This window comes from Numida meleagris, chromosome 1, assembly GCF_002078875.1.
Source record: "Numida meleagris isolate 19003 breed g44 Domestic line chromosome 1, NumMel1.0, whole genome shotgun sequence".
Classification (NCBI taxonomy): Eukaryota; Metazoa; Chordata; class Aves; order Galliformes; family Numididae; genus Numida; species Numida meleagris.
Window position 1 is genome coordinate 82,556,909 of NC_034409.1, and position 24,322 is coordinate 82,581,230.

General features: G+C 41.0%; 1 protein-coding gene across 4 annotated transcripts in view; it reads right to left on the bottom strand.

Annotated features, from left to right (window-relative positions):
- The window catches only part of CMSS1 (cms1 ribosomal small subunit homolog (yeast)), a 230,312-nt gene that overhangs the window by 24,138 nt on the left and 181,852 nt on the right, over positions 1 to 24,322 (bottom strand). Inside the window, exon 1 of one of the 4 annotated variants that reach the window (XM_021399925.1) lies at positions 19,170 to 19,294. The exons of 2 other annotated variants lie outside the window; for them this stretch is intronic. In XM_021399925.1, the coding sequence (XP_021255600.1) occupies positions 19,170 to 19,230 (61 nt within the window). In that variant the 5' untranslated portion in view covers positions 19,231 to 19,294. Of the gene's footprint in view, positions 1 to 4,599; positions 4,750 to 19,169; positions 19,295 to 24,322 lie in introns of those variants that run through there. One more of the 4 variants, XM_021399904.1, reaches the window with a different exon arrangement.

Sequence of the window (24,322 nt, forward strand, 5' to 3'; positions counted from 1 at the left end):
TCTGACTGCTCTAAAATTGCCTTATATTTAAATTAAACTTTAAATAGGACCTGTGCTTTCAATTTTTAACAAAACATCAAGGATGTTGCAGAAATAGGTTTTGTATTTGCTACACTCTCTTTCTAGTTTCAAGCGTGTTGCAGGAAAATATGTCCTTGACATTACTCTGTAGCAGAGCATGGTTCATTCAGTTTGGGCATGCTATGATGGAATAACTTCAGGCTGGTTTGCAGGTTATGTTTTTATGTATTGGTCAATTAAACAGTACTGATCTGTATCACTTAATCTGAGGAAAAAGTATTTCTCAGGCCCCCAGCTTTAAAGCCAGCAGACTGAAAAATATTTGATTCTAAGTAAAATGCCAAGTGTGTTGGGCGGAAATCTTTTTTTTTTTTTTTAAATGTCATTTTAGATTCCCCTTCTTTAGAAGTAATAATGAGTGGGGCAGACAGGAAGGTCTGGGAAAACAGTACAATTGAAATCAGACTTATTTTCATACTTTTGTCATTTAAAATTGGACTAAATTTGCAGTGAATCAGATTAATTAATCTTAATGTCAATGCATTTACTTGAATTTTTCTTGTCCCTACAGCTGTGCTGATCACAGAAGCTGGCCTGAAAGCCACAATTACAGTATCTAAACAAATCATTCCAGCATCATCCCACAAGGCAGAAAGAACATGAAGCTCAGGTGGTCCCAGTCGTCATACGGCCACCAACATCCAAAGAATCCAAAGAAGTCTTTCAATGAAACAGAACTGTCATGGGGCTGATCAAATAAGAAAAAAGGTTTGACAATTCAAATTGAAGTATTCCAAGAACAACTTCTTCTTTGACACAAGGTGAGGGATAGGTAGATGGTTATTGAGCCAATTAGTTAAAAAGCAATCTGTCCTTGGGGAAAATCGCCACATAAATATTGCATTTTAAAAAAAAAAAAAAGGTGTTTTTTAAAAAACGTTCAGTAGAAGAACACTTATACTGTATAAAGACTAGTAAAACATTATGGATATTCTGACACTTTCAAACTAAAGGAGAAAAGCTGTGATTGAAGTGGCATACATTATTAGTACTGAGAGGCACAAAGGTGCAGGTGAAGTTCAGTTTCAGGTGACTAGGAGTTGGGTACCATCATTTTGACAGCTTTTACTGCCCACTGCAACAGAGAACAAAGTTATCTCAGCCCAACATGGAGGCAATCTCCATGATAACTAGATGTGATGTTGTTATCCCAAAGCAGCCCTCATCCCCCAAGGTCTAAGCACTGTTTTCCCTTCCTGTCCGAATGAACTCCTTCTCTGAAACAGTCTCGATTCAGCACAACAATAAGTCCTCATATCTGTGAGCATACCTTGAAATGCAGACTTGGCCTGCTGAGGCACTTAAAAAAAGGGTATTTTACAGTGCATTTGTAACGCATACGCAAGGGCACACAATACGCAACCGAGCGGGAAGCGATGCAGTCCTACTGATGACTGAAAAGGACTTCAATTTTGTCCCATTAGGCAACATCTGGATGGTGTAAGCTCCTTCCCAATCTCATCCTGCCTAGGCCTGTGTCAAGACAGAACTTACTGCAACTCCAAACTATCTGTAGGACTTGCATGTATAATCTTAAAAGTACTGGCAATAGTTTGTACTACAATGTCTTCACGTTGGTGTAAACACCATCCCTTGTCAACTGAGAAAACATATCTACCACAGATAAACTGCAGGAGAGGACATTCAGTTGAGGTTCCTCTTTTTTAGACTGAAAGAGGAGATCTTAATGGAGTCATTTAGCACACAGATACAAACACCTACTAGACTGTGCCAAAAAAAGTCTCCTACAGGAGAGTTTTCCTTTCCCTAAGTTTTAACACTTTAATACTCAGAACTGGTTCTTCCAAGATGGTTTTTGACTTGCTGACTAGAAAAATACAAAATAAATACAAAATAAAGGGTATATCTGGGGTCAAGGTCAGAGGAAATCCCCTGTTGTATATGTGTAAGTACAGAAGAAGAATCTACCTCACATGACCAAGGTGAGGCTTAGCTTGTAGTACAGCTACAACCCAGCCTACCTATAATTTGACCTTCCCATTATCATATATTGCCTTATAAAACAGAAACACATCCAAAAAAAATCACAGAAAGAGACTGGTCAAATATAAAAGTAGTAAGTCACCCTTAGCCTGGTAAAAAACTACTTACTCTCCCACAAGATGTGGGCTGAATATGACATCCCATCTCTGTCTCACATGAGAAATAATGTCACCACAGAGGTAAGGAGGACTTGACATTCATTTTCAGTCACTGTAGTTTTAAGACCCATGGTAGCTGAAGGGCAAACACTAAGATTTCACGTGTTAGGAATATGACAGACCGTTTGACTGTTTGCCATCCAACTTAATTTCGTCATGACTGGCCTGTCAAACAAGCACCTGGAGCCTAAAGATACAGAAACTCATCAGCACAGAGTGCACATCACTTCTGCTGTCTGCTCTAGTACTCCAAAGCCAATGACACCAAGAGCGAAGTCTCAGATGGCACTCATAAGTACGGCAGCTTCCTCATTACTTTTACTTCTGTTCTTTCAAAAACTACCCTTCTGAGAATCTCTTCAAATCTCCAATTCAGCTTAGAAGTATATTCTTAGAGAGACAGGCAAAAAGGAGATTATTTCGTTTAGCTTGTTTAGAAGTAGTACAGGTTTTGGCTGTTTAAAATTTTACTGGATGAGTGTTACAAAATAATTAAATACTTAACCTTGTAAAAAGGGCTTCTCCTCTTGACAGATGCCAGGCCTTGTATAACTTACAGGCACTTCAGAAACAAGTCAAAGGATGCCAGCAATGCTGTGCAATAGTAAGAGAACATTCTATCTAACTCCGAAAATCTGGGGAACATGGAAAAAAAAAAATCAGAATACAGTTGACCATACTGTACGTTGTGGTTCATACATCTTACCTTATAAAACATCCCATGGGACCTTTGAAGAACTACAAATGCCTAGGAATTTGCGTTTAATCAAAGAAAAATCAACTGACAAGCACTGGTTATAGAATGTATGATTGTATGAGGGAAAATCCCAAAAATCTGGTTTGAAGCAGCTATCAATACTAACAGAAGCATACGAGCAAATACACGGAAAAGCCATTCTAAAAAAAAGCCACAATTCCAAAAAAAAAAACAACCCCACCATTCTTCATTAGTTATAATATTCTCTCCTAAAAACATTTGTTTTTGTTAATTGAAAGGAAATATGCAAATTGGGAGCAAATATAAACTTGGGAGAATTCCATAAAACGACTTCAATGATGGGTGCTAGCCTAGGTCTGACTATGATTAAGTTTTGTCCAGGAATGTAGTACAACCCAGATGTGATGTCTCCCTTTGTACTGCAGGAGACTCATATTTCCTACTGTCTTCTCACTGTCTTGGGAAGCAGCTGTGGCTTCACAGCTGTAGTTCTTGTTGTGAAGGTAACACACAGAGTCTGGCTGACTCTGTGGACTTCAAGTTGATAGATCATGATAAAATTACATAGCAAAACTTGCCAAAAACAGTAGGCTGCCATAAAAAATATACAGCACACGTTGTAAAAACTTAATAGCGCATATTACATTATTTTTCATAGATACGCATTGATATTTTACTGACCGCTGATATCATTGACGCCTTTTTGGCTCATGCATGTTTTGCAGATGTACAATCCTATGGTATAAGGTTATCACAGACCTGACATTTTCACAAGTTTTCTCCGAACATAAAAAATTGCAGGCACATATATAACATAGCATACAATTCACTATGTGTCACTACCAAGAAATATACCTCATTAAAGAATAGTACTGCAAGCAAGCTTTTATCCCAGCTCTCCTCAATGTCCCCGTACAAAATATGAACGAAGGCATTTTGAGTTGTTCAGATTTCTGCATCTTTTTTATATTCAGAAGTCTTCATATGACGTAGCAGCATCAAGTCCATTTGAAAGAACATCAGGTTAACTCATAAAATTAAACTTTCATTCAGATTAAGAACAAAATATCCTGAACATGTTGCCATATAAAGTGGCAAACTTACTGGATTATAAACCATCTGTCAAAAAGCAGTTCTCTACCCAAGGCCCAATGGCTATATTTCTAAGCCTCTTATGAGCCCGCATCCTCCTTTGCATATCCTAAACATTTCTCAGCCATTTGGTCTCAGATACTGAATTTTGCACTGCCCTTTCAAGCTACCCTAGAATCTCTACTTTATATAGTACTGGAATATACATTTGTGGATTTACATAACATTTTTCCGAAGATCTTACTTTATGAGCAAGCGAGAGAAAACATCTTCTAATAGACAGAAACCTTCTACATATGAATGAAGATTAATGTAATATAAAAGAGAAATACTACCCACTTTGCTGAGTTAACATTTTTCAAAGGAGGAAAGGCGACAGGCTTTTCATCTGTGTCAGTACTCTCTATTCAAGACTAGAAATTACAATGCAGTCTCTCATCTGTAAAAGTCTTTTGTGAACTGGCACGCAGCACGTGTGTCTAAATGGTCAAACAAAGCGCATTACAACTCGATCAGTTGCAACTCTCATAAAAATAGAGCTCATACCTACATTCATGTGCTGCAAGCAGATGGCTGATTGCTTTTCTGTCCTCTTACACTGCAGTCCTGTTCCTTTAGATCCTCTCTTTGTAGACAGTGACATGCTGTGAGGTCAGTTTTCTGACAAGGTCATCTGCCTTCAGTGCATGAAGAGAACTGCACAGAAAGTGGGTTGGGCTATATTTAGAGTTTGGTCCAACTCCGTGCCAAGGTCCCCCCGCTGTCTCTCCCATGCAGCACTGTCTCAGGTTTATTCCTGTAGAGCCTCAGCCCACAGAATAAACGAAGGGAGGAAAGCCATTCTGAGCTACTACTTACTGGAGCTGGGTTTTTGCAGTTCACTAGAACAAGTGGATAAGGAGCTCAGATGAGAATTCCTTGAATCCCTTGCTCTCCTATTAAAGACTTTTTTTTTCCTTTATTCAAGTGGATTTTCCCTTTTCAAGTGAATAAGCAGAGGGAACTGCCCGGGATACAGCAGAAATTAGCCTCCTGAGCTGAGGTAAGCTTGCTTTATTTTTGTACTGTCACTGTAATTAGAAAGCAACTGACGATTACTTGGACCAGATATGCTTTCTCTGCTAGACGAGTTCTGTGTGTCAACATTAACATTTGGGGGGGGGGGGGGTTGGTTAATGAACATCTCTATTTCATAATACCGTTTTTCATGAACACTGTTTAAGTGAAATGAGAAAATAAGAGGATATCAGCACGTGCAACAGAATATATAGTATGATTTTACCCATTTCATTTTAAAAGTACGTAGTCAAGCAAGCAGACTATATAATTCTGAAAGTAAAAGAGAAGCAGATAAGTGCCTGTGTGCATGATGATTCTATATGCAAGTGTGCATTTAGATGTGCTGAGTGATGTTTTACACGCATTATTTTGTACAATATAAGAATATATGGCTTCAATATATGGTTGCAAATATAGGGCTTTAGGCAAATAGTACAGATAAAATGATTTATAGATGAATGCATGCTCAAATTCTTTCACAAGTCCAAAGAAGTTGCCCAACTTCAGCCATAGCACAGGCAAGACTGAAGACCATGTTCAATTTAGTCTCCTTTCCACAGAATACTTTAAAAGAGTACTGCATTGCTTCTCCTTTTAAAAGCATATATGGCTGAACAGCTTTCCTCAGCACTGTTTTAAACTGTTGTGACTCTAAAGTGAAAAAAAAGCAAAAAAAAACCCTCAACCACCTGGAAAGAACATAACACAGCATGCTTGACTGTAAGGAGATCCTAACACACTTCAGGTCACATGGACACCATGATCCAGTGGTGTGCAGTCCAACATGAGGAGATTGCTGTTACATAAAGACACTCTGGAGCCATGATGCATTCTGGTGTGCACACACACACATACACACACAACATCACTGTAGAGTCCTCCAAGGCAAACACACAGGAATGGTAACCTGAAGAAATGGGGTTAAATGATCCACTTGACCCACAGGTCAAAACAATGGCACCACTGCACCAAAATGTTTTTTGTTACAAAAGCACCACACACAAGTCTCAGCAGAAACATCTGAAGAGGCAGATGGGTTCCACACTAACAGTAAGCAAAGGGCAAAAGGGGCCACAAAGTCACTTGAGAGCTCACCTAAGTCACAACTGAGTGGATTCCTGCACTTAGTTCAGTCTTCTTTCCTGAACATAACTGCTGATTATACATGTCTTACATCAGGCTGAATAAGTAAAAGCTTACATGGCAGCAAAAATCTCACCTGCTGAAGAAACATCTGATTCTGGTTACTCTCAACTCTGTATACGACCGTCTGACCTTCCTTTACTTCTGATTTTTGCTTGATAATTTATGCTCAGAATGAGTATTAAATTTATTTGAAGGATATAATAAAGACTATTTCACATACATTTCCTTCTAGACTCTTTAGCAAACAATAATTAGGGCAACATACCATGCAGCTAACTTGAGCTGTGTGGCATGTTCAGACTCATCCAGAAGGTTTCCATTGCAAGAATTTGGAGAGGAGGCTCTTACATGTGGACCACTGATGCACTGTGAATGCATTCACAAAGTTCATCAGTAATCAAAGAGGCTTCACAAGTATAAATGCAAAGAGTGCATTGGTAACAGTCTGCAATAAACAGTTGTTATCACTGATAGAAAAGAGGGGAAACAAACGCAGCTTTATTAATTTTTTAAACAGACTTTTTTTTTTTTGAAGTTATTGCTTAATGAATCCATTTAGGTTTTACAACAATATATGGTACATGTTCTCTATTTGCATGTGGGAAAATATTATTTCTCTGTCAATGCTATAGACATTGGAGGCTTAAAAAAAAAGCATGAAGTGTGTGAATGTACTTTACAAATACAGCACTCATACAGAAACCCTATGGCAGAGGGCTGTTGATTGCCAGTGGCAGCAGAGGCTGGCTGGTCCGGAGTTGAGCCAAAAAGGTCTCTGTCACACAAACTGTTGGATGGTTTGTTTGCATGTGGATGACAGGGTGAGAGCAATGGAAAATGACAGTATCACTGTCATGAGTGATAAACGTGAGTCAGACAGTAGTGAAAGAAGTAGGAGAGAAGTGCACCTGAGTGAACAAGCCTCACTTTCTAATGTGGACAAACATCAATCTGCCTCTAATCTCTTTCCTGTTGGGGCCAATCCCACCTGGTTTCATCCTCCTCCTTCCTCATCCTCATCTCTCCCCTCCATTAGAAATTTCCAGCTGGCTTCATCCTGCTGAAGTAGAGACCACCACAGAAATGGGGGAAAAAAAAAAAGAAAAAATGAAAAAGAAGGAAAAGATCATTATTTCCTCCACCATTGCAGGGAAGAAAGGCTGAAACCCTTTATTTCCACTTAAGAAGCAAAGAAGGCCTCAGATGGGGCTGATACCCACTTTCCTCATGGGGTGGGAAGGCATGGCCACGATCTCCTGCTCAGGATTGTGGAGGAGGAGGAAGAGGAGGCCTGGCTCATGATATACACTACCAGCTGGCCAGGCAAAGCTCCAAGGGGACAGTCACGGACTGCTGGCACTGGTGCTGTCACCCTCAGCTGACAGGTGTAAGCAGAGCCCGAGCCAGGCGGGTAAATCCAAAGAGCGCCAGGGGGGTGAGAAATTCCCTGCAGCCATCAGATCCCTACTACTGCGTGTAATATTTACAAGCCTGCTTTGGCGGCTTTCTTTTGGCACAACCAAACAGCAAATGGTGCTGGGATTTTCCTCCTTCCCTGCTGTCCCTCAGCCAAACCAAGCAGACAGAAACAAGCTGGGGTTTTGAGGGAAGTCTAAGCGTTTCTCAGCTCAACCTGAAACAAGTACCTTCAGCCAGTGGCAGAGAGGCCATGTCAGATGCTGCAGCCTACCTGACAGACAGCTTCAGAGCTGGACAGCAGGACTCGAGCCCACCTCTATCCACCACCACCACTGCATAGTCAGTGCTGCAGGGATCCAGGCAGGGATACACCAAAGGGGATGGAAAAGACAGAGAGAAGGGTGAAGGTGGCACCTAGAGAGACAGCCCAAGATATCTGGGTACAGTTCTCTGGGTGTACGCCTGTGTGAGGAGAGGATACTGTATTTGATAGGCACGTGAATTGTTACAGCTGCAGAAGTAGCTGCACCTCAACATCTGCAGAGAAATTCTCTTTCAAAATGTCTCATGATTATTGTCATGACTCCTGAATTGTTGTGACTCCATCAGTCTAGGAAGAAAGTGGCAGAGGAGGATGTCCCAGTATGTGCTACACAGGAAACAGATACTTATGTGCAGAAAAAAAGTAAAATCACAAAACTGGAGTGAAGCAAATGGTTAGTTAAATAATTTCAGTTGTTCTGCTGAAGAGTATTTTCCTGAGGCTGACCAGTAACAGGAAGGGGGGAAAAAAATCAAAGTGCATCGCACCAAGCTTTGCCTGACCTGCTTTCACAAGTCTTCCCCTCAAGTATAATAAAGGACAACAACAAAACCCCTCCACAGGGTCCCCTGCTGTATTTCGCTCTCTTTGAGAAATAGGATACCTTGTCGCAGAAAATAGAGCTCTGAGGTGAGCAATAGCCACACTCTGCAATTTTCCTGCAGACTGATAAAGTCTTGGGACTAATAGTCTCCAACGCTGGTTTTCACATTTTGCATGAGAAAATACTTCTTGCCACCTAAATAAAAACAATCCTCTCTACCCAAAGCACAAGAAGACTTTATGCTCATGTGTAAGCAGAATGGGGCACAGACAGGAACCCACTGAAGACCTCAGTAAGCTCTCTAGGCCTGCAGCCCCGCGCAGCCTGGCACAACCTGCTCCTTCAAAATCTCTAGGCATGGGCACTACTTGCACAGTTTTATGGGCCTCAGAAAGCACCCCAGCCCTTATTTCTGTAATGTCTTCATTAGCTAAGGTCTGTTGTGCATATGTCTGCATTGAAACAGAAAGGTGGGCTGGTCCTACAGCAGGGGGAGGGGGCAGAAGTGGCCAGACTTGACCTCAGAAAGTGACAAGGGGTGCCATTAAGGACACAGCAGATGTAGCCAGCTTTCCCCTGGTCATGCCTGCATCTCTCTTGCAGTCACGTAAATATACATGCATACACATAACACAGCTGTGCACAGACAGACGATGAAGCTGCACGGGGTGGAGACCCACTCCCATCCATTAAGTGCAAAACATATTATAGGGGGCTAAGATGGAGCATCTCTTTTCAAAAATGTAGTTATTTTATATGGACTTCCAGTTTGGCTAGATGAAATGGAGAGCAACTATGACAATTTTGCTTAGAAATGGTGATGAGACTGAAAATAAGCAATTGAAAGTAGTTTACCTGCAATATTATAAAGGTGTGCAGTGGTACAAGAGAGCACGTATATACCCAGAGCAGGAGTGCTTGTCTCTACTCAAAAGTATGCTTTCAAAAGTACGTAAAAAATTGAGGACGTGCAGCTGGTCACCTGCATGGGTTATTTTTTTCTTTTCATAGAGCAATCCCCAGCTCCCAGCTTACTGACAACTACGGCAGTAATCTGAAAACAGAGCGCTCTATTGGGGTGCGCATTTTCAACAGGTGTAGTGGAGGCACATAGCACACTAATCAAAAAGATCCCTCCAGGGAGCTTGTGAGAAGCTGGGAACCTGCGAAAGCAAAGCATAGCAAAAGCTGTGCTTTACTGGAGCAGTCTCTTTAAGAACAGCGTCTGCGTGGCTTTCTGCTGCTCTGTGACATCTGCCAAGGCAAAGGATTATAGGCAATGCTAGACGTTACCAGTGCGCTTCGTTTTAAGATGAATACAGTTAAGTTTAAAACAAGTCCCAGTAAAAATTCCACCTACACACTGTGGCATAGTCATGCAGGAAGGACTTATTCACACTGGTACTACATTAAAATGTCTCACCCAAATTTCTTATCTTCCATTACATAATACTAAATTCTTTCAACCTCAGCACATTTACAGCGATCACTGTTGGGGCTCAAAAAGAAAGAAATCCAATGACACCGAATTCTTTTGTCTCAAACATCATAGAGTGAAAATGCATATGCACAGCTGGAGAGCTGTAAATTACATTTTTACATTAAATGAAACTTGGACTAAACATAGTCCTGTTAAAATAAACCCTCAGAGGTTAACTTCTCTGTTTTTTCACTCAAAGCAGTTTTTAGCGAACCAGTTTTTTTCCTCAAGCATTCTCTTTAAACATGAGATCAGTGTCCAATTTCTAGCAATCTCCAATACTAAAAAATATCAGTACTTCCAACATGGTTGTAGTAGACAGTTTCCTTAATAGCTAATAATACTGCAGAAGAACACACAAGCATAGGATGAAAAGAATTTAAGATAATCCCCAATGAACAATAGCTGTTTTAGATACTTACTCTCAGGGGACAACTTAATCATGCACAAAATACAGTCAAAACCAGGCATTTTACACCAAGACTTGACTGTCTTGAAGAGCACTCACTTAAACGAAACAAGCAGCAAACTTCTTCCTGTTACCATGTTTTACCCTGTTGATTTAATGCTTAGACATGTCATCCAATACAAACTGATGCATAGCATTGTATGTCCACTCCTACAATACCCACCAAAAGAGTGGGAAGACAACAAAAGGAAGTCTCACTTGTGGAGAAAATAAGATTAGCTCACTAGCATGCAAGAGAAAGCAAGGGTTGAAATCACATCAAGATTTGCACTCTCCAGTGCACAGTGCTGCTTTGCAGTGCTTCTCCTGCAGCCCAGCCAACAGGCTGCACATTCTGTATTGTAAATCCAGGCAACATCCAGCACCAGCCTACATGGGATCTGAGGCAACTCAAGCCGTAGTGGAGTTTCTTGATACAGACAAGTAGACACCGAAAGATGGAAATAGTATGACCTCTCTCAACCCTTGTGCAACAGGGAACTTGAGACTCTTGAAGGGGGAGAAACAGAGCATTCGCTCCCCCTCACACCAACTTTCAACTGACCTTCAGCTGTCTGAGAAGGACAACGTGTTGGCTAATTATAGGTTTCTTGATTCTTCCCCTTGCGTGGGCAAAGCATCTTATGAATCTCACAGATCTTTCAGAGCAGAGGTTGTCCTTCATTTTAAACCATTCTCCTATACCACAAGCATGTCAGGCAGGTCCCCCATCCAGTTTGCCTCCCACCAGTGAATCAAAAGAAACAAGTGCCAGGTTTGATGAAGAAATGCAGAGTATTGAGTGACTACTGGAGAAGCTTCTTCTCTATTGTATTCTCCTATGACATAGTATTTAAGAGCTGTTCATACTGAAGACATTTTCACTGTAAAAAGCGCAGAACTACAGTACACAGTCAGCACTTCCCTATTTTACAGTTGTTGAGGACGTACTGCATATATTCGTTAATATTCTGTGTTTTCTTTGCAGTTTGTGTACACACAACACGTGGTCAGAGGAAGGAGTCCTAGAGGATTTATTTGGATAGAAGTCAGGTGCATTTAAGTGAATTGTTAAATTAAGCAGCTGCAGAGTCAGCATTCCTAGATCTGATTGGGACTGCTTAGCATTTAGCAAATAGCTAGCACTTCTTCCATCTCAGTTCGTCTTACTGCAGAAAACAAGATACAGAAATGTCTCTTAACTCAGTGGGGTATTCTGGGGCTTCAATAACGTAGTTGAAGTGCTGTGGGATTCTTGAAGAAAACACGACAGTATAATAAAGTAATTGTTTGATACACTTCAGATAGAGAACAACCCTCATAAATGTAGAAATTACTGTTATTTTTTTAAACATTTTGGAGAATACAAACCACTTGTATTCAGATCACTAGGATGAAAAAAAACTTGAGGCTTGCTCTGAGAGACAAAGCTCAAAAGGATCCTTTTTAATTTGAAATTACAGTTCTCCAGTCTCTGTATTGATAGCCATATTCAAAGGTTTCTTTGTCATAGCTTTGCTTTTCAGAGGCTTCTGGAAGAATGCCCTGACATGAAACAAAGGAATGATAAAGGTTATCCATATCTGACGAGTTTCACTACCGAATCCAACTCAAAGAAGAACTGATGACAGATTATGTAAAGCAGGGGTCAGAATATATATGGTATGGGAGAGACAGAAGTAGTGCTTTATCTAGGCCTTGAAGGTCTCAGCTCTGGCGACAGACTCTTAAGGCAGATGTCCTCCAGTATCCTATAAGAATTCATGTGCTATGAATTCCTTATTCTAGACCTTGCATGGAAGTGTAGTCTCCTCCTACTTGATTTACCGCAAAACTAGTGATAAGGAAACCATGCTGTAGCAGAACACTACCCCCAGTGCAACAGAGCGCAGCAGAGATGAGGTAGGCAGCTCAGCTGCAGAGGAGAGATCAGCATCTTAGTTTAGCCAAAGCTACAGAAAACAGAAACCGTGAAATAACCCAAGTCTGACAATACAGAAAGCAGAACAGCCTTCAAATCAGAGATACGTTGTGTTTCATTGTTTGTCTATGGCAGCAGAAAGAATGTTCATACACAGTTCACATTATCAAAGACGGGCATAGCAAAAAAAAAAAAAAACCCAAATCCTACCGTCATGATAATTTAATCCTTTTATTTTTTCTGACTGAACTGATCATTTACCTCACCAATGGTCACGACTGGAAGGCTGCACCAGGACAGTAATGAAGGTTACATCCTGGGGAACAGTTTTGATTATTAAGGGAGGTTTCAGCTGACTACACTTTAATTATTGAAGTAGCGCAACACTCTGAATTCCCAGGTACACCACTGCAACCTGCAGACTAACATGACTTGGCTTACCGCATATAAATAAATTCTAATAAATTCTTTAACAGTATTTCTAAATCTCAGAGGTAATCCAATTTCTTCTTTATTTTTATTATGGAGGCTTTCAACAGGCACTTCAACTAAAAATAACTAAAATGGTGTGCTTCTGAAATGCCAAAAATAGACTCAGAAAACAAATCCCTCTCCAAGCCTTGTAATAATTAAAAGCACAGTGAATTTTCTAAATATAAAATAAAAAGTGGTTTTGTGTTGACAAAACATTTCCAATAGTTACCCATAAAGGCAAGCCACAGTAACATTTGGTTAAAATGTTCAGTGTAGGTGAAGAAAAGTAATATTAGATATCACCTGCTATAGGAGAAACACAGAAATTCTCAGTGACAACAGAAAAGCAGGATGTTCAGGGTTCATCAAATAGTGCAGCATCTACATTATCTGCATGATCCAGGCCTAAACAAGCCAAGGCTTAGGGACTGACAAAACGCGTGCTGAGAAATATGTGGCAAATCAAGAACTGGATCTCCAAATAAGCAAGCTGTGTACTAACACATCACAACTCAGCAGGAACAATGTGATTTATATCTTTAAATTCACAAAGCACGTATTTTCCTCTACATTCTCCTTTCTGTCCTAAATTCAGCAGTGTTTTGCTACTGTATGGAACAGCAAATTGTCCAGGACTGGTCCAGTTTGCACTGAGACACTGCACTCCTTACCTCTAGCATAGTGGGACCTGCAGAGGTGAGCTGCTGCACCAGCTGCTCAGTGTCCAGGAGCCCAGGGAACACTTTCCTTTGTCTCTGTGCAGGCACAAAGTAGAAGAGGTGGCTCTTGCTGCATGGTCCTAGAGTTGGAGTAGAAATAGACTTGCTCCTAGCAGTGCCGCACCCTGCTGAGGGATGCTGAGCCCCTAATTGCTGCACCACTTGGGCAAATGCAGCCCACCTCTGACCAAGATCTTTTGAGAAGGCGCCACAATTATGGCTCTTCCTTGAAAAGAAAAGGCTGGGGCAAGACCGAACATTACTTCATGTGGTTTTCTTACTCCCCCCTGTATCCATAGAGCTACAATAAAAAGCCAAACCAAAATAAAATAAAACATCAATTTAGATTAGTTTTCAAGGGTGAAATAGTTCTGCGTAGGAAGAAGAGAGGGTAGCTCACATATGTGTACAAGCAACTAAGGAAACATCTGATTTCAGATAATGATAATGATTTACCTTTGACAATGGAAAAACAACAGAGCTAAGCTCCTGTCTGTTTCAGCAATCACTGCTTCCCCTCAGTTTCTGCTAACCTAACAGTGGGTATTTCATTTTACAGTTTTCAATACCAAAATATTACCAGAATAATTTGCTGCGGTAAATATCACAGAGCTCTGTAAAGCCAGCAATGTGCTCAGTTGCATGTAAAATTACTCCCAACTGGAAAATAATTTGTGTTTATCAAAAACTGTTTGTGAAAGGAACACTTAAGGAGTTCAGATTGGAAACCTCTAAAAGGAAAAAGCAAACTACTGCCACAGCACACGACACAAGACACGACTTTTTGATGTGGAGAGGCAGCTTCTGCACAGATTTGCAAGCCTGAAACATTTTTTTTTTCCACACCAAGAGACCAAAGGAGCACTTAGTTGAGGTTTCAGAGGAGCTCAAGTGATGCGTGTAATACCTGCTGTGTACACTAACACTCAGCACTGTTCAGACCAGAAGGAAAGGAACAGATGCTATTGATCTCCCTGCCTCAGTTTAAGCACTTGGAGAGGGAAATCCCCCATCAGGGGGGCATGAAAACACCAGCACTCCCACCGCGCAGCCTTGAGGGATCTACAATTTCCCTCCCAGTTCTCTATTCTTGACTCTGTCTTTTAACTGCATCCAAGGATGAGTAAATAGGTAAATAACGCAGAAGACTCTACCTGAGGCTGACCCTAGTAGCTGCTTCAGAAGAGCAAGCTTGGGCAGAAGGAAGCCTTAAGGAGCTGGAACCTGCAGAGCCTTATCACTCCACAGCTCGAGTCCCACTGGCTGCTAACCAACTTCCTCAACAATATCAAGAGCTGCAAATGTCCCAGCACCTTTCTACATGGCAGTGATTAAGAAATTGAAGATAAGCAAGCATTGTTTTTACTGCAGGAATGTTGTGTTACTTTTTAAAAAAAAAAAAACAAAAAAAAAAACCCACAGAACTAGATAATCTGTACATCTCCTCTTCCTTAAACTCCTCATGCATGTACTGGGAGTGGAGAATGTGCTTTGGAAATGACTGAATCACATCTGAATGCGTCCACCAAGCAACACTTGCAGGGGTGAGGGGGAAGTGTGAGCGCAAGAGTCTTCAGACTGCCTCCATGTAGCAATACGTCCTGCAGTGACACTGGAAAAAAGCCATCCAGCCATTCCAATCATTTTTTATGGTCAAAGAGAATACACAAAAATACAGGGCACTGAGATGGAAAACATCTCAGACAAAGCTTGGAATTTTTTGACAGTAGTGGCCAGTTTCTGGCCTATTTTAACACCGCATAAGCCGGGAAGAAATTTTTGAAGAGGCAAATTGCTTTTTGCACCCAGCACTAGAGGAAGATGAAGATCATGGCTTCATTGCCAGCACGGGCAGGACAGTAATGCATGAGGTGCAAGAGAGGAGGATCCAGAGTCTCCAACCTGTGCTCAACATAGGAAGCCTCCAACAGATCAAACATTTTTCTTTTTAACCTCCAAATCCAAAGTGGGAAGCAGAAGCAACTGCAGAGGATTTTCATTGAAAGAACAGCCTCTCTTCTGGTTTCTCAGTCCGAACTGCTGTTAGCATGTACTTCAGGAAGCTCAAAGTGTCCTTGCACTTTATAGCACATTCTGCTATGAAAGTAGGAAACAAAGTTCCTACTGCTGTACTCCTGTGTTGAATTATGGGTCATTTTTCAAAGAGAGATTTTAAGTGTACAGCACTAGGATTTGGACTTGATCAGAGGTCCACAGCTCTGTCTGCTGCTTTCAACACACTGAACTACAAGGTGTGAGCAACTTGCCTTTGGAACCCAACAAGAGTCGATCTGAGACTGTCTCAGATGGTTCATCTCATCCCTACCAGGAGGCTCAAGGCAGGCAGCTGCTCCTCCTCAGTAGGAGTGCCTTCCGTGGCATCCCAGCAGTTTAGGCTCCATTCCCTATGAAGCTATACATTATTAATCTTATCTGAAGCAGACAGTGCTGACGCCCAGCTTCCTCAGTGTCTGGAAGAATATCAGCTGTCTCAAACTCAGCCCAAGTAAACGAAGAGAACGTGCGAATATCACAAGGAAATATTTCTTAAAACTTTGCAGGATTCAGAATTATGTCCCTCTTTTTTTTTTTTTTAATTCCTATGCACTACCAAAGCAACTGCCTGGGATTCATATCCCACTCTGTTGTTGCTGCATCTACAGGTGCAAGACACTCCCTTTTGTATTTTCTGGTTACCAGATATCTGTCCCATTTCTCCTCAGACAAAGACCTGGCCCCAACTGGGGTGCCATCCACTTGATTTTCAGGATGCAAGACTGTCTTTATCAGACCAACAGCAGAAGATGCTCAGATTATGCAGGTGGTGGAAGATACAGCATTACACTTCCCAAAGCCCAAAAAAGGGCACTGTAAAGAAATTTACACAACATAATTCCTTAGTTTCTACTCCTTGGTCATCCTTCACTGCATTGGTTCTAAGACTTGGTAATTTCCATGGTCAGGTGTTTTTTTTTTTTCCCTCTTTCCCCTTGGGCCTTGGAGCATTATAAACAACAAACACATGGTTCCCAGCACTGTGAGTAAAAATTTCATTTCCACTGAAAGGCAACCAAGCTAAGGAAGATCTTTTTATATTGAACTTCAGAAGTCATCCATAATGGGTACTGGATAACACTTGTACTCATTCATGCTCATAAACAACTGGATAGCAAATTACTCCCCAAAACAGGAAAAAAAAACTACAACAACAACCTTTACTAACTTACAGACCTTCCAAAGCCTCTAACAATCTCAAAGAAGTTTGAAGAGTTGTGTAGACATAGGATAGACTGATGCAATACAAATACATGGCTTAGCATGTAGATTAAGCCCTTTAAAAATCAAAGAACACTAAGCACTGTAGCTAATTTTGCACCATAAACTTGTTTCTTGGACCCATTTTTAAACTTCAGGATACAGTCCAGCACATTCCATCCTCCCAAGAAAGGCAGAGATTTCTGTTGTGGCAACATTTTAAGCAAGGAAGAGAGATTTTAAAATTGAAACCTTCCACTATAGGGTAAAATGATTTCCAGTTTTCAATCCCCTAAACCAGGGACCAAGACTTCGGTAGTAAACGAGGAAGTGTTCTACAATTTGAAATGTTACAGCCAAGCTGATGAAAGATAAGTCAAATCTGAATGGCTTACATGCAGTCATTTTACTGCAGGAATCAACACACCATGTTCACATCTAATGAAAACACATTATTCATTATGATGGAAAAAATACTAATTTTACTCACTATTTCCCACAGGTTTACAGCACTAATAAATCCAGATTTGTGTCATTAACCTCCAGAATTAATGACTGACTACCAGTATGAGTGCTTTAGGTGGCGATTAAAGCAACAGAAATGCCCCATAATACAGATGTTATAGCCTTTGTGTGGGGAGGCACTGTGTGGTAAATGGATATTAACTTCAAGATACAGCTCATTTTACATGGCTGGCCTCTCCCATGAAAGCTGAATTTGAAGCGTGTGAGTGTAATAACATGTTCACAAGATTTTTTTTTAAATGATAATTATAATGAAGCACTATGGCTGAATGGTATTATCTTCATCCATTCCATCATTAAAAAAAAGATGACATCATTATTTTCTAAAGCTCATTTTTGGCAACACAAGTCAACTGTTCTTTCAGGTACTGTTTAGAAAGTAAGATTAGTAGATCAATCCATTTGTCTCCCCAAATGGGCTTTTTACATTGCCATTTTTATCACCTAATTTAGGGCATGGCAGATAAAAACTGTATTGAATCTGTACTTGCCTCAAAGCTGTTTTACAGTCTCTTTGTAATTCATGATGGTTTCATAGCATGAAGTCCCTCGTTAAATTCTAGCATGAAGTATTTGAAAAAAATAAAGATTTTCAAGTAGAAGGACGAAAATTCCACAAGGCAAAACTACTCATCCCCAAGGTAAATCTATTCATGTATATTTACCTGGCAAGTACATACAATGTTGTTTTACTAGAGCTGTTTATCATGCAGCAAAGGAAGACTAGACAAACATATAACATACTAGTTGAGCTAAAAACCCTGTAGGCTTCCCCACAATCCTACCTGAGTTTGACCTTCAGAGTCTTCTGCATGTGTCCTTAAGACACATCCACTAAGCTTTCATCACAAGGCAATGACTATAAATTTACTTCACTACCTGGTTTCCAATTGACCAGTGGTCCTAAGAGTCTGGTGTCTTGCATACTAGTGTACAGAGTTGGAGCCAAGAGCTGCTCATATATGCAGGACAAAACAATTCAAATACACAGCAAATGGAGAGAATTTGATCTTAATAACACTGGACATAGTATTTGTCCAAGTAAAAGCTCAAGGGGAATATGTTTAAAAAGAAAAAAAATCCAGAAAATTTGGCACATTGAAAGAAAATCATGGTCATGACTCTCATGGTAGAAATGCTGATAAAAAGGGTTCAGAATTGCTGCCAAGGCTATTGTCATCCTGAATTTGTATTGGCTGCTCAGACACCGGTCACAAGACTTAAAGAATAAAATAACATTTAGTTTTGTATAGAACTGTTACTACACGTAAAACTAGACAAGTTGTTTGCTTTTTCTGTCGCTTTGTTTTGTTAAAACCAACCAACATTCAGCACATGCTTGGTAGAATATGTATCTTTCAGGAGTCTTTCAATCAACCAGAGCAATTTGTAAACCCATTTCAAAAATAAATATTTAGAGGTCATGTAAGCAATGAACTCAAAGAATGGCTTAGATCCAGGCATTGTGTAGACTGAATGATGTGATCCTCCAGACATCCTTTTGCCCATGTGGTGCCATCAAATTATTTTATTTTATTTTTTTTTTTAGACATGACCAAAATTAAGCAAAGACAGAGACATGTGAGGAACTGAGGACCGTGAAATGAGACAGAGTAATGCAGGAGGGGTCAAATCCCACTACTCAAACATGAGCTAGAAGAAGGGAAGAAATAACCCACTTGGTCACTGAGGTGCTTGAAGAAGCAGCTGAGGGCTCAACAGGCTTCTCAACACCATTAAATATCTTTCCTTGATCCAAGGACTTTTGGAGGGTCAAGGAAATGGGGAAAATGAGAAACAATACCTTGTCTTTGAGAAACAATCTTCCATCTCAGCCTACAGAACAACTCTTTAAGAAATGCCATCTCTCCTGCAGTTGTGCAAGAGTGCAAGGGATTCCTTTTGACTTTGAAGGCCAGGCAGTAGGTCTTCTTCTACCTTTCCAACAACCATTCCAGATCTCTGCACCAATTTGCAGCAATATACTTCCTTGTGCTACTCTGCTAAATTAGATGCAGCTGCTTCTGTAGCAAATCTTCCCTCAGCTGTGCACTTCAGAAAAATGAACTGGAAAAGTCTGCATCATAGGCTCCATGTCTGCCACAAAAACTGCATGAAACCATGAAGTCAAACACAAAGGCCCCTAGGGGTTTTCTGGAGCACTACTGTCACATCTTGATTTTCAAATTTCAGCCACTCAGCTGAAAGGATGTCTAAAACTAACATTTCTGGGGACAAAGAAAATCTTGCTTCATTCTTCTCTCATTATTGAAGTGTGGCTAAACCCTTCTATTCTCAGAACAGCCAAAAATAAATAAATGCTGTACATGTAGGGAAATTTCAGCCTCAGAAGTGTAATTTCTCACAAGAACTTTGGAGCAGCTGAAGATGTGGGAAAGGACACCATTACTTGCTCTCAGCTAGAGCAGTTGCTAACGGGAACATACGGGTGTCTTTCAAGTCCATTTGCACAAAAGGTTAGCCTGTCAGTAAACAGCAGAATAATTTATCGCCAGCCCACACACCTCTCTTGTTAGAACTGCCAGACACTTGAATACTTGCACAAAAGCAGACTCCAGCTTGACATGAACGTCATCTCAAGCCCTGCTATCGTCATGAGCTGTTTCAGACTCTAAGCAGTAGCATCCTAGCAAAGGGACAGGGACCATTGTGCTGGAGTTGAGCCCATCTCCGGGAAATGCCACCCTGCACCTCCACGCCTGGCTTTTGTGTCCTTTCTCAGGCCTAACTGAAATGTTCATTTGGCATTCCAGCTCATCTATACCGAGAATTCAAATGGAAAGCATTAAAATCTTAGTACTTCACTTTGGGTTTGAGGTTGAGATTGAGAAATCTCATAAAATCCAGGATACTCAAGCTGCAGGTTAATACTACAAATTGCAGCTCTTCTCCCAGCACCTTCCATAGTTCTCATAAAACAAACAAACCAAAAACACTAAGAAACTTATCAGAAAGTAACTGCTATAAAAGTAGTGCGAGTTCTCAGAGGATGGCCATAATCTACCATAAGCAGGTATGCCAGAGCACGGGATGGTGAGGCAATTTCTCTCAAATGTTACATGAAGTTGGTGGCAAAACCAGGAATAGAATATAAATCTCACTTATGTGGCACAACATCAGTAAGTCCATGCATGGCTTTACTGTTTTTTTTTTTTATTGTATGTGTCTCTAAGTCAATTCACTTTTCACACACTGACCATGGAAGATGGAGGTATGCTTTTCCCACACTTGGGAAGAGTGACATATAACGGTTTGTTATTATCACTGAGCAAATTACCACAAGAGTGGGAACCATTCTTTCAAACAGCCTGACCTAGGTCAACTACAATCCAAGACTTTATGCTGCAGGTAGAATATTCTTAAACACTGAAATCTCCTTGTGGCCAGCCCCACTGCTCATAAAAAACTACTTGTCTGGCTAGGTAGTAAGACATAATCCTGTGAATGATTTATTCCTTTCTCTCCTCTAAGAAATCCTTTCCAGCACTAGAAAAGGATGCAGCAAAATGGTGGGGGACAAACCCATTTGCTAGTACAATAAGTATCTTTACAAAAGTGGAGTTAAAAGCCTGTGACAAAGTGTGGCAGGGGATAGTATTTGTTCCTAGGTAGTTTTTTCAAACACTTTGCATCTACATGCTTTCAAAAGACAGAAAAGCATACCTTTGAAAAGAGATAGGTAGCCTGTTTTCTCACAGTCTGTATATGAGAGATCTATTGTAAATGTCTCAATCGCATGTTACCACCTAGCATTGACCGTGGCTGTTTAAGGCAAGTGAGAAAGGGGCAGGCTAACCCCACCATCGTCCCTACCCAAGATCTACCTCTTAGTTGCCCTTTGCAGCCCCAATGAACCGACCTTGCAATGCCTCACAACTCATGCTGTTTACCACTAACCTTGCTCCTTACAATTCAAAGCAGTCAAAGAGTAAACACTCACCTGGCAGATCTGCAGACACTCATGGGAAGCAGGCAGTGACCTTTTCAGCCAGCATAAGTACTGCAGGAAGACTGTGCTTAAGCAAACCTTATCATGAAATAGAAAACTTCCCTACTGGCATAATAATGAAAGGAAAGCCTATTTCCCACCAGAAGTTTGCTGTATGAGGGTGTACCCTTAGTACTAAAGGATGTATTACTCTTCCAGGTAGAAGAGTAGTGACAAAATCACAGCATGTATGCTTATTTGTCCCTTGAGGAGTTCAGACTGGGCCATCCAAATGTCAGGTTGCCTTCCATGGTAGCACTCCTCCATGAACCAGGTATTTAACAACACAGACAGCAGTTAGGATACAAGCAGCATAAAACACAGGCACATCGTTGTGCTGTGCAGAAGATCTCAGTGGTAAGTGAGAGCTGAGTCTTGCCACACTTTCTTTTTAACCTATAACCTCCAAGAAACTGAACAGATGGTACGGCAGGAGAGTTGTGGGCTCCATCCAAAGCCTTCCACATGCCTCACTTGCATCATGTCTGGGTACCCAATACCACTGCCCTTTCTCCACCCCCATATATCTTCCCTTCTTCCCCCTGGTGACACTTCGAATGCTATTTTTCACAACAAGGAATTACAAACATCAATATAATTCTTACATCATTCCTTTTTTGGTGGTTTTTTTTTTGTGTGTGTGTTTTTTTTCCTTTTATTTTGAGGAGTTTTTTTTTGTTTTTACTCTCTCAGCAGTCTCTTGCCAGCAGTAAAAGATGTCAACATTGCCAAAAAGCGAACACTTACACTATCAGTGTAAGTGATAGTACTAAAAATATCTGTATACTCCAACCCTCCATGACTCAATCTCTATCTATAAATACTTTAATGGGATTTATTCAATTTATTTTCTAGTTTCCCAGGTGATGACATGACAGACCTTCAACTTGGTCTTGCATAATCAGCATAGGAGAGGTCAGTGAATTGGCAATAACAATCTGTTTGAGAGCCAGCAATAGCAAGAGGGAGTTTAGATACTTGATAATGCACTAACACAAATATATGCATCCTGCCTCAAAGACTTCAGCATAAAAAAAAATTTAAAAAAAAAAAAAAAAAAGAACTTTAGGAACAGATCTGTCACACAATCTCCTAGGCTGCTTGATCTGGTTACCTAGATTGAATGACTTGTGTTCCAAAATCTCTGCGAAATTTGTAATAGACAATCAGAATAACACCTCAGTTTAATATTTTTGCCCTGTTCTTCACTTGCAATTGCAATCCCCAAGTGGATAGCCATTTCTCTGTTTAGAATTTCTAGATGAATATATGTAGGTCGCTCTGAAAATAATGCCTCTTGTTTATTGCCATGGAATCTACAGCAGCTACAAAGAGAATAACACTGTTTGAAAGAGAAAATTTTCAGCTACAAAACACTATGCTTTCAACATAGCCACCACTATTAACTGTGCATTTTTAATCAGTGATGAACAGGAGGCTGCATGCCATGCCCATCAATATCTGCACCAGCAGAAGTGATCCACCGCCACTGTTGCCACTGCTGAAACGCACCACCTACTGCCTCACTGTGCTTACATCCACTGTTTGGTCTCTAGAAATGCTCAGCAAATGTCGATGAATTTCAGTGGGTGCCATTTTTTCCTTGTGGAGGAATTCAGTGACAGCCCTTTGCTTCACATGCACTTCCATGTCAGACTACCCACCTCTACACTGCCATCTGTCACACAGCAATAACATGTAAGGGAATATTGGTGGGAAGGTTCCATCTCTACTGCCATACCACCATCTGCCTCTGACATTATGGGCCAATATAATAAAACAGAGGGCATTACTTTTGGAGCAGTCCTTGGACATTTCCTCTTGTCCAAGGCTTTAAGCATGCCTGCCACTAACAAAATACTCACATGCCTCCTCTGCAGCATGTGTTGGGCCAGCTGCTCAAGTGAAGCTCTTCTGACAGGACTGGGTCCTGACACTGGCAGTGAACTTCATGTTCCAGGGAGCAAGACAGATCCCTGGTATGTAAGGTGGGACAGAGATTCTAATCTGAGGCATGAGGATGGGAGAATACATCTTCCCAGTACTAACAAGAATTTGAAAACGCTGGACTTGGGCATAGAGAAATGCATGGGCTACAACTTCTTTTTTCTCTAGATACACTCCTCTATTCATGCGCTCCTGCATAGTAATGTGGGAATACCAAGTGGGCTGTTCAACAGAACATTTCAGCTTCTACTTGCCAGGGACAACTAGGTTAGGTCACCAGAATGGAGGAATCTATGTAGGGGGGAGGGAAAAAAAAAGCAGCAAAAGATTTTTAAAATATCTATTTCAATCCAGGCTAGTGTTCCCTGCTCGGTAACACCTTGCATGGCTGCTCCTGTCAGTGAGGCAGTGAGAGGTGATATTATGGGCCCACTCTTCAGAAATGCTCTAACATCCCTTGATATTAAGTAAGCCTGCCCATCAGTCACCTTGCTCTGCTTACTCACAGACCCAAGGCAAGTAACCTGAGGAGACATTAGCAACTCAACACTCACCGCAGTTTCATGATGTGGTCTGACCAAGTGGCATGAGCACTTAACCACAACCTTTAACAACAGCGTTCTGGGCACACTAATCCCTCATTGATATTCTGTGTCAGCTTCCATTGTGAATCCGCACAGACAGCAACGGATTTTGGCTTAGAAGGCCAAGTCTACTGTGCTTGCACTTCTTTGGGGCTATGAACATTTTTTAGTGAAATTACCTAATGATGCTGCCTGCAGGCTGCCAGCCTCCTCTAAACAGGGCCTTGTCAGAGCTAACGCGCAGCCAGGCCGCCGCCACCATGGCTGCCTGAGAGGCTTGGACGCTCCCTTCAGGGAAAAATGCCTCAGGAGTTGATGTCATTTACACATTACCTGACTCTGATGAGCAAACTTGCCAGTGGCCAAGCACAACATCACAGTGCCACTTTAAAAGAAGTGTTCAGGACATGTTTTTCA